At 45.7% G+C, this 15275-nt stretch overlaps 1 protein-coding gene across 1 annotated transcript in view; it reads left to right on the forward strand.

Annotated features, from left to right (window-relative positions):
- The window catches only part of SLC18A1 (solute carrier family 18 member A1), a 33975-nt gene that overhangs the window by 9135 nt on the left and 9565 nt on the right, over positions 1-15275 (forward strand). Inside the window, exons 4-10 of the mRNA XM_028708733.2 lie at positions 2434-2492; positions 3898-3981; positions 5767-5859; positions 7696-7785; positions 8759-8802; positions 8890-8950; positions 10561-10656. Of these exons, the coding sequence (XP_028564566.2) occupies positions 2434-2492; positions 3898-3981; positions 5767-5859; positions 7696-7785; positions 8759-8802; positions 8890-8950; positions 10561-10656 (527 nt within the window). The remainder of the gene's footprint in view (positions 1-2433; positions 2493-3897; positions 3982-5766; positions 5860-7695; positions 7786-8758; positions 8803-8889; positions 8951-10560; positions 10657-15275) is intronic.

Here is a 15275-nt window from a genome sequence, read left to right on the forward strand (position 1 = left end):
TATCAAGTTCTGCATAGTCCATCAGCTTCATTCTCCACTCCTCCAAAGAAGGTACTTGTTCTTGTTTCCATCTCTGGGCCAATAATATTCTCGCCGCTGTTACTGCATACTGGAAAAGTTTACAGTCCTTTCTATTTATTTCGTTTCCTATAATTCCTAAAAGGAAAGCCTCTAGTTTCTTAGCAAATGTATATTATTATTATTATTATTATTATTATTATTATTATTATTATTCTGTTGTTCATTTATTGAAGTTACCTTAAACAATACATTGTTTACAATTCACAGTAAATTGAAGAGCTATTCTGATTATTTTCTTGCTCCAGAGTTCTTTTCTTTCTTTTTTTAAAAAATATTTATGCATTTTTAACTATTACTACTTCTATCATGAGACGTGGGTGGCACTGTGGTCTAAACCACTGAGCCTCTCGGGCTTGCCGATCAGAAGGTCGGAGGTTCAAAACCCCGTGACAGGGTGAACTCCCGTTGCTCGGTCCCAGCTCCTGCCAACCTAGCAGTTCAAAAGCATGCCCCAAAATGCAAGTAGATAAATAGGTACCGCTCTGGTGGGAAGGTAAACGGCGTTTCAGTGCGCTGCTCTGGTTTCAGTATTCCATTGCGCCAGAAGCGGATTAGTCATGCTGGCCACATGACCCAGAAAAACTGTCTGCAGACAAATGCTGGCTCCCTTGGCCTGTAATGTGAGATGAGCACCGCAACCCCAGAGTCGTCTGCGACTGGACTTAACTGTCAGGGGTCCTTTATCTTTACCTTTTTTTACTTCTATCATTATTACTATTATTATATTATATTATTAAATTTTCTCAAAGAATTATTGGGACAGTAGTTTAGCCCTCACAAAGCTACATTTCCCAGCACCCTTAGCAAACGACAGTTCCCAGGATTATCGTGTGCTTTGTGGATGCATGATGTGGATGTGACTGCAAAATAAAATTATTCTGTAATGAATATGCATTAACCTATGAACGTAAGAGCCTGCTGGATCAGGCCAGTGGCCCATTTTTTGTCCAGCATCCTGTTCTAGCAGCAGCCAACTGACCTGTAAGACCTGAACAGAAGAGAATTCTTCCCTCCTAAGGTTTCCAGAAGCATGGCTGCCTCTGACTGTGGAGTCAGAGCACAGAGACCTGCCTTGTAGCTACTGATAGCTTTATCCTCCACGAATTTGCCTAATCCTTTTTTAAAGCCCTTCAAGTTGTGGCCATCACTGTTTCCTGGGAGAGTGAATTCCATAGCTTAACTACAGTGGTACCTTGGTTCTCAATCCATTCCGGAAGTCCGTTCCAAAACCAAAGTGTTCCAAAACCAAGGCGTGCTTTCCTATAGAAAGTAATGCAAAATGGATTAATCTGTTCCAAACTTTTAAAAACAACCCCTAAAACAGATTTTTAATATGGATTTTACTATTTAATGAGACCATTGATCCATAAAATGAAAGCAATAAACAATGTACAGTGGTGCCCCGCAAGACGAATGCCTTGCAAGACGAAAAACTCGCTAGACGAAAGGGTTTTTCGTTTTTTTGAGTCGTTCCGCAAGACGAATTTCCCTATGGGCTTGCTTCGCAAGACGAAACGTCTTGCGAGTTTGTTTCCTTTTTCTTAAAGCCGCTAAGCCGCTAAGCCGTTAATAGCCGCTAAGCCGCTAAGCCGCTAATAGCCGTGCTTCGCAAGACGAAAAAACTGCAAGACGAAGAGACTCGCGGAACGGATTAATTTCGTCTTGCGAGGCACCACTGTACTGCAGTCACTCACTCACTCAATCAATCAATCAATCAGTAGCTGAACTGGTTCCACACAGTCACAAAAACAAAAAAGAGAGCTGCAAATACAAAAACGTAAAATAAATAGCAAAAACAGACAGACCGCAGCGTAACACTCAAAACGGAAGTGTGGCACTCGAATCAGAAGCATAACGCTCAAAATGGAACATGTTCGGCTTCCAAAAAAAGTTCGCAGACCGGAACACTTACTTCCGGGTTTGCAGTGTTTGGGTCCCAAGTCGTTTGAGTACCAAGGCATTTTGAGAACCAAGGTACCACTGTATACACTTTGTGAAGAACTTTCTCTTGCCTGTCCTGAATCTGCCAGCAACCATCTTCACTGGATGCCTACAAGTTCTAGTGCTGTGAGAGAAGGAAAAAACTCTTCTCTACCCAGTTTTCATACCATGTATAATTCTATACTATCATGTTGCTTTTTAACTCTGTGAAAGACATAGAGTAAAAATATCCAGTCAGTGGTGCTGCCAAACTGCTCGGTGCCAAAAGGATGGCTAAGTCAGAAAGAGGTGGACCTTCTCTGGGCAAAGCATTCTGCAAACAGAACCCATTCCACAGACACATTCTCTGGTCTGGGGAATAAGTGTGTGCTTAACAGTGAGTGCAAACCCTTATGTCTTCTCTCCCTGCAGGATAGGATACCATATCCCCATGTTTCTTGGATTTGTCATCATGTTCCTCTCCACCCTTTGTAAGTATCCTGCACCTCATACTTGGCCTGCAGGTTTCTTATCTACGAGATTGTGAAATTTGCCTATCAGTAAAAGTAATATTTTTTGAAGCAAGCAGGGTGTTTTTTGTTGCTATTGTTCTTAGAGGATCCACACGTGTGTTCTAGTGTGCATCCATGTAGGAAAAAAGCATTCTCTACTATGTGAGGAAAGGGGGGAGAAATACCTCTTTTGTGATGTTATTTGCCATCTGCAGATTTTATAAGCTTGCGTGTTAAAAGCATTTTTAAATAATAAAAAATAGCTGCCTGAATTAATCAGGGCACCTTTTTCGTGGATTAAAAGTTTTTAAACTGACCAATTAATCTACAGAACATTGCAACCTTTATTGTTACTATTACAAGTCAGGCCTGTAACAAAATGCTGCAGTATTTATTCTCATGCTCACCCCATAATCAGAAAGCTGCAAGTGGAGGTCATCAACTCACCTGCCATGCCATCCTCCAGAATATTCCATTCTCCTCCTCCCTTCCCACCAGTCCTCATTGGGCTGTTTTATTTCTCAGTCTTCCCTTAGACATTTAAAGTCTTATATATGTTTGTTGTACTTCTGCAAACCACGGCCCTCTTGTTTCTCAAGCCCTATTTTGACTCAAATCCTGTCAGCACTCACCATCTGTGTGAGCAGGCATTGGGAATCTTGGGCCCTCCAGGTGTTCATGAACTACAACTCCCATCATCCCTCACCTTTGTCAATGCTTGCTGGTGTTGCCAGGAGTTGTAGTTCAGTGACATCTGGAGGGCTGAAGGAATTAGAGGTATTGATAACTGCTGCTGTTATAATTACAGTGGTACCTCTGGTTAAGAACTTAACTCATTCTGGAGGTCCATTCTTAACCTGAAACTGTTCTTAACCTGAGGTACCACTTTAGCTAATGGGGCCTCCCACTGCCACGCGATTTCTGTTCTCATCTTGAAGTAAAATTCTTAACCCGAGGTACTATTTCTGGGTTAGCGGAGTCTGTAACCTGAAGCGTTAGTAACCCAAGGTACCACTGTACATTCCTCCTTTTCAGCCTGGGATTGTCAACATAGACTACAAATAAGATGCAATAGCAATAACTGAAGCAGCAATATCATGGGGCAGGGCTGGAGAACCTCAAGCCAAGGGGCCAAACATGGTCCTCCAGGCCTGTTTGTCTGGCCCTCAGAACTTCCCTCAGATTACATGCTCCGCCCACTTTTGTCTCTGGCCCCGCCCAACACAGGCACATGGCCATCAGAAAGTTGCTGGGAAGAGAATGCGGGCCTTGAGAGAATGTTCCCCATCTCTGCTGCAGAGGGTTTAAAGCACTTCACAAACATCAAACCAATAACCTGACTATGCCACTGTTACAACTGGGCACATCTGTTTCCTTCTCTTAGTGTTTGCGTTCTCGAGTACCTACACTTTGCTGTTCATCGCCCGAGCACTCCAAGGCGTTGGCTCTGCCTGTTCGTCTGTTGCAGGTAAATATGTGGGCAGGCCTTACCAGCAGTGCTGCTACGATTGTACCCTGGGGTGCCAGCAGACACCAGCCCAGTCCCTGTGTGCAAAGGCAGCAGGAGAAGACTCTTCATAGAGGGTGCACCTTAGAGGAGGGGCTGCAGCTATAGCTACATGCTACCTGGAGAGGGTGGCGTTGTGGTCTAAACCAGTGTTTCCCAACTGGTGTTCCGCGGCACACTACTGTGCCGTGAGACATCGGGTGGTGTGCCGTGGGAGGGAGGCGGGCGGGAGGCGGCGGCGGCGAGGATCCGGCGGGGGTGGGGGGAGCGGGGGCCGTCGTGCGCAACCGAACTCACTTGGCGCGCTGCCGGCTTGTCCTCCTTCAACCCGGGTCGGGCCAGGCCTGCTCACGTCCCCGGATCCCCTAGCAGCAGCCGCACGCTCTCCAAAAGCGCAACGCTGCGCGCAACCGCTCGGCCAGCTGGTGCTCTGCGACTCCGCCCTTTCCCCTCCCAGCGCCGGAGGGTTCGCGCGACCGCAGCTGTTCCCTTTCGCAGCGCGCGGGAAACAATTCCAGGCCGATTGCCTTGTGCCGAAAAGCACCGCCTCTCCTTCCAGCTCAGGCCCGGGCCGCCGGCTCCCCGAATGACGTCACGGGGGCGGGGCTTTAATGGTGGTGTGCCGCGAGATTTTTTTCCGGTAAACAGGTGTGCCGTTGCCCAAAAACGTTTGGGAAACACTGGTCTAAACCACTGAGTCTCTTGGGCTTGCCAATTGGAAGGTCAGCAGGTTGAATCCCTGCAACGGGGTGAGCTCCCATTTCTCTGTCCCAGTTCCTGCCAAACTAGCAGTGTGAAAGCACACCAGTGCAAGTAGATAAATAGGTACAGCTGTGGTGGGAAGGTAAACGATGTTTCCATGCATTCAGGTTTCCGTCACGGTGTTCCATTGCACCAGAAGCGGTTTAGTCATGCTGGCCACATGACCTAGAAAGCTGTCTGTGGACAAACGCCAGCTCCCTCAGCCTGAAAGCGAGATGAGCGCCGCAACCCCATAATCGCCTTTGACTGGACTTAACCGTCCAGGGTTCCTTTACCTGTTTTTTTTACTTTAGAAGGTACACCATAGAGGAGGGGGTGTAACACATGCATTGTGTGGAAAAGGTATCAGGTTCTCTCCCTGGCATCTTCAGGTAGGACTAGGACCCTGTCTAAAACCCTAAAGAGCTGATACCAGTGGATGCTGGTCCATTAGTGGGGAAAGGGCACTGTCCCACTAACCTGTCAACCTTCAACCAGACCCCATCTTCCTGCCATGATACCTCTGGTTGAGAGCTTCCTTCTCCTTAATCTCAGAGTTGCCCTTGTAGAGGTCAGTATGGATGATGGGACAAACCTACAAAGAGCTTCCCTTGACATTGGCTCTACCTGCTGTCAGCTTCCTTGCCTCCTGCACCCCAATGGACGCTACTGCCCACTTGCCAGATAGTCAGATAGACCAATGACATTGCACTCTATAAGACAGCCTCCTGTGCTACTAAATGAGGAGTCCAGAATGACACTCAAAACTTATTTCTTCACTACCTATAGCCCACCTTTCCTCCAAGGAGCTCAAGCATAGCTCTCCTGCTTCCCTTTTTGCCCTCAAAACAATCCTGTGAGGTAGGTTAGACTGAGAGACGAGGATTGGCCCAAGGTCACACAGGGAGCTTCACAGATGAGTGGAAATTTGAACCCTGGGCTCCTAAGCTGTAGCCCAACACGCTTACCACTTCACCACAGCGGCTTTATTCTCTCTGTTTGCAGGTCTGGGGATGCTAGCAAGTGTGTACACGGATGACAACGAGAGGGGAAATGCCATGGGAATAGCCTTGGGTGGCCTGGCTTTGGGAGTGCTGGGTGAGTAATCCTTTACATCTACAGCAAACAGGTAGAAACATCAGAACTTATGCTGGTGGATTGCCTCTCTATACCGCTTCAGTCTTTCCTTTGCTCAGCTTCCATTATGCCATCTAAGTAGATCTGGGACCCATCAGACATTGCTGGACTCCAACTCTCATCAGCCTCAGCCAGCATGGCCAATGATGAAGGATGACGAAGACTGTAGTCCAACTACCTCTGCTGGGCTACAGGCTCCTCCTCATTCCTGAGTCTTCGTCACCCAAGCCCAACACACACTGTCCACTGTGCTGTGTTTATCCACTAGCCTGCTGCTAAGTATCACATTCCTGTGCTCCCCTGAACCACTATTTCTAATTTGTGATGCCCACTTAGATCCAGGCAGGTTGTTTAGTTATGTCACAAATTGTATACAGTATGCTGCTTGATGGCAATAAAAACCTCAAAGTGGTTTACAGAAAGAATAAAACAATATAATCATCAGATGAAAACACACACAGGTAAAAACAACTGCAGTATTTAAACTGTTAAAAATAATAAAAATCAACGATAAGCCAAAAGCCAGATTAAAACGCATGTCAACATTCTACTCGTCTGAACAGGCTTGCCTAAACAAAATTGTTTTTTGCAGGTAATGAAAAAAGTCTAATGAAGCTGTCTGCCTTACAGTATGTCAAGAAGCAGGGTGTTCCAAATCTCCATGATGCCATAAGCTCTCAGGGGCTTAAACTAGCCGATTATCTCCCCACTTTCCCCTCCTCTCTGTCTCAATGATAGACTCACAGTCTGCTCACCTTACAGTACCTGCTTCCTCCTCCTCCTCCTCTTCTTCCTCTTGTCTTCCCCAATTCATGTTCAAGGCTTCTTGGGCGCAGGGATACGTCTTGGGGCAGGGGGCTGTATGAAACACTGTAAGAATGTGTAAATGTGCACTGATGCCTCTGTATGAACAGTAACAGTATTAATAAATGGGAGATCATAAAGAATAAAAATGATTTGTCCAATCCTGAAGCAAACTACCTTCATTCTGAAGGGACGCTGGTGGCGCTGTGGGTTAAACCACACAGAGCCTAGGACTTGCCGATCAGAAGGTCGGCGGTTCGAATCCCTGTGACGGGGTGAGCTCCCGTTGCTTGGTCCCTGCTCCTGCCAACCTAGCAGTTTGAAAGCATGCCCCCAAATGCAAGTAGATAAGTAGGTACCGCTCCAGTGGGAAGGTAAACTGTGTTTCTGTGCGCTGCTCTGGTTCACCAGAAGCAGCTTAGTCATGCTGACCACATGACCCGGAAGCTGTACGCCGGCTCCCTCGGCTAATAAAGCGAGATGAGCGCCGCAACCCCAGAGTTGGTCACGACTGGACCTAATGGTCAGGGGTCCCTTTACCTTTACCTTTACCTTCATTCTGAAGCCTTGGAGGAATCAGGTGCTGATCCTCAGAGGCAGGAATGTGGAATCTCAGACTCTGAAGGCCAAATGCAGCCATCCAAGCCTCGGGAATCTTCTCAGGCCATACCAGACACACTGTTCCTGTTTCATGCCTCTTTTCAGCAGTTTTGCCTGGCTGAAATATATCCTTGAACTCGGCTCATGCCTCTACCTTTGATCTGCATGGAGGGCAGAGTGTTTGCTTCTGCGTAGAAACTCGCCTACTGTACAATGCCAACATTCACATTTGCTGTTCCACCCAGTTTTCCTCTGGCTCTGCTGGCTACTGGCCACTCGAGGAATGCCGTCCTTGGGGGTGAGAAGGGTTCCCCACCGCTATAAACCTCTTTCTGTTTCTATGGTTGCTTTTTCCAACACCTGCAGTGCTGATCATCACTGTTTTCCTTGCAGTCGGTGCTCCTTTCGGAAGTGTCATGTATGAATTTGTTGGGAAGTCATCTCCTTTTATGATCTTGGCATTCTTAGCTCTGTTGGATGGAGGTGAGTAGCTCTCTGGGGTGTCATGCAGTGGGGCAGTTTGGCAAATTTAGGCTCTGGACTTAATGGTCTTACAAGGCATGTGTGGGGCAGGACTCCCTTCAAAATGTGTTGAGCCAGCTGTGATGTATTTGAGGACCCCCCCCCCATGTTCATTCTGGTGTGTAGGGGCATGGATACCCTATCGTGATGACACAACTAGTGGCAGGATCAAGGCAACTGTGTGGCTGAGGCAAGCTGAGCTACAAATATCCACACCAAACATTTAAAATCCATTTAACACACAGTTAAATTACATGGCTTATTCATACCAGGAGAGGCGGTCATGTAGGTACAAGGGTCCTAGGCCGTATAGGGCTTTAAAGGTTAAAACCAGCACCTTAAACCTAATCCTGTACTCCACCGAGAGCCAGTGCAGCTGTGAATGTGATCCCGCAGCGAGGACCCCGTAAGGAGTCTCACCGCAGCATTCTGCACCCACTGGAGTTTCTGCGTCAGTCTCAAGGGCAGCCCCACGTAGAGTGAGTTACAATAATCAAGTCTGGAGGTGACCGCCGCGTGGATCACAGTGGCTAGGTCAGGGCGAGAGAGGTAAGGAGCCAACTGCTTAGCTTGGCAGAGATGAATATATTTCCCTTGAAGTAAATATCACTAAACATAGTGGGACTTACTTCTGGATAAATTTGCTTAGGATTTGACCGCCCAAGCTCCAAAGCCAAATGAGAGCTGAGATCACAGCCTCACCATACATTTAACTCCCATGACTTTTCCCCCTGCAGAGAATCTTGGGAACTGTAGTTTGATAAGTATGCTGGGAATTGTAACTCTTGTGAAGGGTAAACACAGTTCCCAGGATTTGTGGGGAGTGAGTGAAACAATAAATTGAAACAGAGTTAGCATCAAAGCATCACTATTAAGAGCAAAGTTGAAATGACATTGCAAGAAAAGCAAGCCAGTAATGATATTTCTGTGTTAGCTTTACAGCTTTGTATCTTACATCCATCAAAGATTTCACCTGAGGTAAGTACAACATACACTTATTAGTTTTTTAATTGTTTTAGAATTATTGCAAAAAATAAAATCTACCTTTTTCTGTGTGTCTTCCAGAGTACGAAAGGGACTCCGCTGTTGACCTTGCTAGGAGACCCTTACATTTTGATTGCAGCAGGTAAGTCACCATGCCTTCTTCCTGGATATTTGGGGTCATGGATATTCATCATTGGAATTTAGCTTTTTTGGATATGGAGCTGGCGAGAGGAACATTTTTATAAACTTCAGAAAATATGTGCACCCCTCCCAGAAACAAAACTAAACCCCAAGCATCAATCAAGGGGGAGGGCAAAACAAACACATTTATTAATAAAATAAATTAATTAAAAAGCAGCTCCCTTTTCTAAGAGCAGGACTAGCTGACATGTGGCCCTCCAGATGCTTCTGGGCTAAAACTGCCACCATCTTGAACACTGGCCATGCTAGCTGGGGCTGATGGGAGTTGTAGTTCTGGAGGGCTGCAGGTAGCGCCAGCCCTATCATTGGGCATGAGGAGGCAGCTGCCTCAGGCATCAGATGCTCTGGAACAGCAGCAACTCCATTCTTCTCTGCTGCCACATGTCCCCCTTCTAGGTCCTCTAAAGTTCTGGATACTGTAAAGGTCCTCCTGCTACCTTAGGTGTGGTGGAGAAGGAAGCCTCACCACCTGGTTGAAGTCAGATTCACCTGCCAGTTCATTCACCTTCTGTACATTGAAGGGGGAGGCATTTTCCCCTTTGCGTGGGGCAGCAAAATGTCTTGGGCCAACCCTGGCTGCAGGTGATCCTCCCTGTTTTAGTGAACCTTTGCTCCTCTGATTCTACTGCTTTTGTCGCTTTGAACGTTTGATTCTTTCAATGAAAAACATGCCGAGGGAAACAGAGGAAAGAAACAAGATCTTTTGGGTTGAGAATAGGGAGGTCCCCATTTTCATTTGCGGAGGGGAACTTATTTTTTTAAAATTGTTATTATTATTTCGGGCTTTTTACATACATTATCTCCTTCCAGTTTTAAAATTTCCCGTACAATTTTTTCTTCCCCTCCCTCCCCCCCCCCCATATCCATTGGAAGGGGTCAAACAATTATCCTCAGCCACAGGCATAGTGTCTTTAGTTTCCACCAAATGTCTTTTGTTCCAGTAGTTTCTATCCATTGAAGATAGGAGTTCCATCTGTTCCTTATCGTGGTGGACTTGTCCTTCCACGTTGTTTCCTGTGACATTACTGTGACAATGTCCAACTGAATAAGTTCAAACAAATAACTATTCCATGCCTATACTGTCCATTTTTCTTTATCTTTCCAACCTAAAGCTATCGTTGCCTTCCCCGCTAATATCATAGCTTTGAAAGTAAACTGGTCCCCTTTCTCTATAGCCATGTTTCCAAGTATACCCACTGTCATGAAATCAAAGTCTATTGGAAGCTTCACTTTAAACAGTTCATTAATAACCTTTAGGATTTTATTCCAGAATTCCTTTACCTCTGGGCATCGGCGGGAACTTATTTGTATTCTGATTATTGATTAATTCATATTGCCAAAAGGGGCTTCAAAATATGCTACTTCTGGGAGCTTCTGGGATTCTCTACACCAGGCGTGGGGAAGCTGTAGCCCTCCAAATGCTGTTGGAAACCCAACTCCCATCAGCCACCGCTGGCATGGACAATGGTCAGGGATGATGGGGGAATTGCTTTGCCTTTTGCTTTCTTAACAAGAACGGTGACCACGCAGGTATCTCTCATCTCCCTCCAGGCTCAATCTGCTTTGCCAACATGGGGGTTGCGATCCTCGAAGCCACTTTGCCCATTTGGATGATGCAAACCATGTGCTCCCCAGAGTGGCAACTGGGTAGGTTCCTTTTCGTATCCTTCCTGGCTATCAGTTGGCAAAAGCCACTAGCCTTTAGCCAAAGGGGGTGGCTGATAGGTCTGAAGTAGCCGAGGAGTGACTTTCAGGTGATTGTGAGGTCTTGGGGGGGGGGGCAATTCTCAGGTGGCAGATGTTGGGATGGGGGTTGGCAGTAGCAGCTCCCAGCCATTCCTCTTGAGCTCCCTAGCCATTCTAGGTCTCTGTGTGCCATGCATTCTACTTTGTTAGCCTTCTGTCCTCAGGTGTGGAGGTTAGACACTCCCATCACTAGCATTGAGGTAAAAGGTCTTTGAGACAACCTACTTATTTGAGAATTCATTCTGATTTGTTTCCAGGGAGATTAGACAATGTTGGCTACTTAATGAAAATCCATTCCAATTTGTTTCCAGAGAGATTAGAAGAGGTTGGCTATTTACTGAGCACTCGTTTTGATTCCTTTTGTGTGGTGTTAGGTGCAGTAGGCTATTTAATGAACACCTGTTTTGATTGTGGTTGTGTTTTTGTGTGTGTGTGTGTGTGGAGAGGTTAAACAACATTCTGTCAAAGCTAGCATTATCCCACACTTTTTACTACCTTTCCTCATCACTCTCCTTGTCACAAATGCTGTGATCTTTTCGGAAATTGGTCCGCTGTGCAAGACTGGGAAGGCTGATTAATTGCACACCGTGAATTTGCCAATGTGTGATTTATTCCCACCTGAAAATAGCTGCAGTCTGGAAGTGCCCCAAGAGTCAACTTGCAGTCCACTTGGCTTCAATATATGGAATAGATGGGGCATTATCTTCACCTTAGCTAGTAAAATGACTTGGGCCTGAATGTGCATGGTTTTGCGTGCAACTAGGTGCGAGAGCACTTTTCCACCCATGCCTCCAACTGCTAACTTCAAGAGGAACCCAACCCACCCCCGCCAACACAACCATATCAAACAACATGGCTTTTGAAGGTTCACCTACAGATTTGAAATAGCAACAACAAAGGTATCTTCACAGGAAGGGTGACTCGGTACATGGCAATTATGTGCTGCCTTGGAGACTGGATAATGAGATGAAATTGCCTACCTTTTCTGTAACAACACCCCCCCCCCTGGAAATTCAATTTGGGGAGGAGGGGCCTGGGGGGATGCTCTCAGCTATGCTTTCTTCCCAAATTAAATTGCTACCTAGGCTCAGTAGTGCTCCCGAGAGCCACTAATCAAGTTAACAACCAGTTAGTCAGCAGGAAGCCTTGGCTAAATAAGGGCCTGTGAGCATGACCTTTCTGCTCGCTTCTAAGAACAAGCAGTGGAGCAAAGAAGGATGAGAAGGATGTTACAAACGAGAGACACAGAACCTGTGAAACATGGGAAGAAGAAAGAGGAATCGTTATTCTGAAATTGATGATAAGATGTTGCTAGACTACCACTATTCCTGATCACTGCTGCCTGGGGATGATGGGAGATGAAATCTGACTACATATGGAAGGCTGCTGATTCCTCATCTCTGCATTAGTGGCAAAGATCCCACTGCTCTCTTTTCAGGGCAGTTGCCTTGCTTGGACCATGAACAGGAGACTATGCAGAACGATGGACATCTGGGTACCACCAGATTGGTACTGCAGGACCTTGGATAGCTCCAAGATGACAACTTGCTCCATAAGGGCTGGAGCTGAAGTTGTTTGAGAACTTTTTATCCTTTCTTGCCAGCCTATCCCTCTAGACTCCTACTCCTTCATGAACAGTGGAGAACCTTATAGTCCTCTGCTCTGGAGCCTAGCACTTTGTCAACTCTCAGTCAGTTCCCATCATGTGTGAGATACACGTACACATCAGCTGTGTTACTGGCACACTGGTTCAAATCCCTGCTTGTTATAGTTGTCCACTGCGTGATCCTGGGCCAGTCATTGAGTTGTATCCAATGTTAGTCCTACTAGTAGACCTATTGAAATCAATAGACCTGAGTGTTGGTTGTCATTGAACCATGTATGTATGCCACCTTGAACTCCTTGTAGAAAAGAGTGATATATGAATGCAAAAATAAATAAATAAACAAAGTCAATAAAATAATAAAGAGCCCCAGCTCATATGGAGCAAGGCTTATGAGGAACAGTTGAGGGAGTTGGGCAAGTTTAGCCTGAAAAGGAGGAGACTGAGAGGAGAGAGGAGAGCCATCTTCAAACATCTCAAGGGCTTTACACGGAAGATGAAACAAGCTTGTTTTCTTCTGCTCCGGACTTTAAGACTCGAATCAATGGATTCAAGTTACAAGAAAGGAGATTCTGACTAAATGTTAAGAGTAGCTTTCTGACAGTAAGAGATGTTTGACAGTGGAATGGGCTCCCTCAGGCGGTAGTGGACTCTCCTACCCTGGAAGTATTTAAGCAGAGGTTGGATGGCCATTTGTCTTGGATGCTTTAGTTGAGATTCCTGCATTGCAGGGGGTTAGACTAGATGGTCCCTTGCAACTCTACAGTTCTATGATTCTATGAGTACAATGGAACCTTAAGCCTGATTAATTAAACATGGTTCCAGTCCAGTAGATAAAACCTAACAATGAGCAAATAGATTGTAACAGCTGTAACAGTACTTGGGTGGCACTGTCGTGTAAACCACTGAGCCTCTTGCGCTTGCTGATCGGAAGGTTGGTGGTTTGAATCCATGAAACGGTGGTGAGCTCCTGTTGTTCTGTCCCAGCTCCTGTCAACCTAGCAGTTCGAAAGCACACCAGTCCAAGTAGGTAAATAGGTACCGCTGAGGTGGGAAGGGAAATGACATTTCCGTGCGCTCTGGTTTCCATAATGGTGTTTCGTTGCACCAGAAGCGGTTTAGTCATGCTGGCCACATGACCCGGAAAGCGTGACTGTGGACAAATGCTGGCTCCCTTGGCCTGAAAGCGAGATGAGCGTCATACCCCATAGTCCTCTTTGACTGGACTTAACTGTCCAGGGGTCCGTTACCTTTTTACCTTTTTAACAGTAAAGATGCCAACATCCAGGCAGGAATCCAGAATGAATAAGTAAAAATAACTGTGTTAACAAGTGGAGGGAGTGCTGTTGCACTCAGGTTGCATTTGTGGTCTTTGCAGCAACATCTGGTTGGCCCAGGCATTCCCAACATGCGGCCCTCTAGATGTTTTGGCCTACAACTCCCATGATCCCTAGCTAACAGGACCAGTTGTTAGGGATGATGGGAATTGTAGTCCAAAACATCTGGAGGGCTGAAGGTTGGGGGTGCCTGGGTTAGCCACTGTGAGAACAGGATGCTGGACTAGATGGGGCTTTGACCTGGTTTATCATACGTTCTTAAGGCTGACGAATGACATCATCATCATTTTGAGTATTTTTGAACTATTGGCACAGAGCATTTTTCAATTATTGCTTTTATTTGCCTAACCTGGTGTTTCACAAGCAGAAGAGCATGGATTTTCCCAGAGCACTGGCAAGATAAACATAAGGGTTTCTCTTAGAGGAAATTAAACACAAATGGCTGGGTTTCAATAAGGATGCTGTGACATATCCAGGCAAACAGAGGTGCCTGCAACACGTTTGTAAGCCGGAGGAGAGTAAATTAAAGCTAAGCAACTGCCAACTGACAGCCTGTCAAATATTTGATTTGGATTTAATTATAACTGCAGATCAAATTGCTGTTCTCTTGGTCCAGAGCATGAGGCTGGAGTGAGGGAGGAAATGGGTTGGTTTAATATGGACTAGTTTAAAAAAGGGGTCTGCCGTGGAACTTGTTTTGAATACAACTTAGGTATGGAATATCTATGATGCCCAGGGATTCAGAGAGATAGGAGTAGATCTCAGCCAAGATTTTGCAAATGATCAAAGGAGCTCGGGGTAAGATTATCCCATTATACCTTCAAAACAATTAGACATAGGAATCTCCCCCCAAATGGGCTCTGAAAATGTTGTTTGACTACATCTCCTATCATCCTTGACAACTGCCTATGCTGGATGGAGCTGGTGGAGGTTATAGTTCAGCAACATCCAGGGAGCTACTAGTGGGGAAGTCTAGTTAAGGCAATGATACCCAGTCTGAGTCCCACCTTTCACCACAATTGGCAACATGGAATCTAGTTTTTTTTATTGTGCATGCCCCCCTTTCTCCCCTTAAGAGTACTTAGGAATAGCCTTACTGGATGGCTCATCTGGTCAATCATCCACTTTCCAGTTGTGCCTATTCAGATGCTATTCAGACTGGGCAACCCAGTCGGATGGACAGAGTACAAATACATTATTATTATTATTACTATTGAAATCCCACAAGCAGAGCTTGAAGGCCATGTTTAGGGGATGGTCTCCTGATAGCTGGGAATCTCTTTGTGTTTGTGAATGAGATACCCACCAGAGTTTTGAGAACATGATACCTGTGCAGTTTGGAGAGGAAGTGGATAATAATAATAATAATAATAATAATAATAATAATAATAATAATAATAAATAATGCTATTATTTTTTTATGCCGCCCATCTGGCTGGGTTTCCCATCTGGCAACTGGTATCAGCCAATAACACCATTATAGCTGGAGGTTTAATTTTGTTATAATGGCTAATACCCATTGTTAGACTGGTCCTCTGCAAATATGTTTCATCCTATTTTAAAATCTTGTCCCTCCCCCA

This window comes from Podarcis muralis, chromosome 15 (assembly GCF_964188315.1).
Source record: "Podarcis muralis chromosome 15, rPodMur119.hap1.1, whole genome shotgun sequence".
Lineage (NCBI taxonomy): Eukaryota > Metazoa > Chordata > Lepidosauria > Squamata > Lacertidae > Podarcis > Podarcis muralis.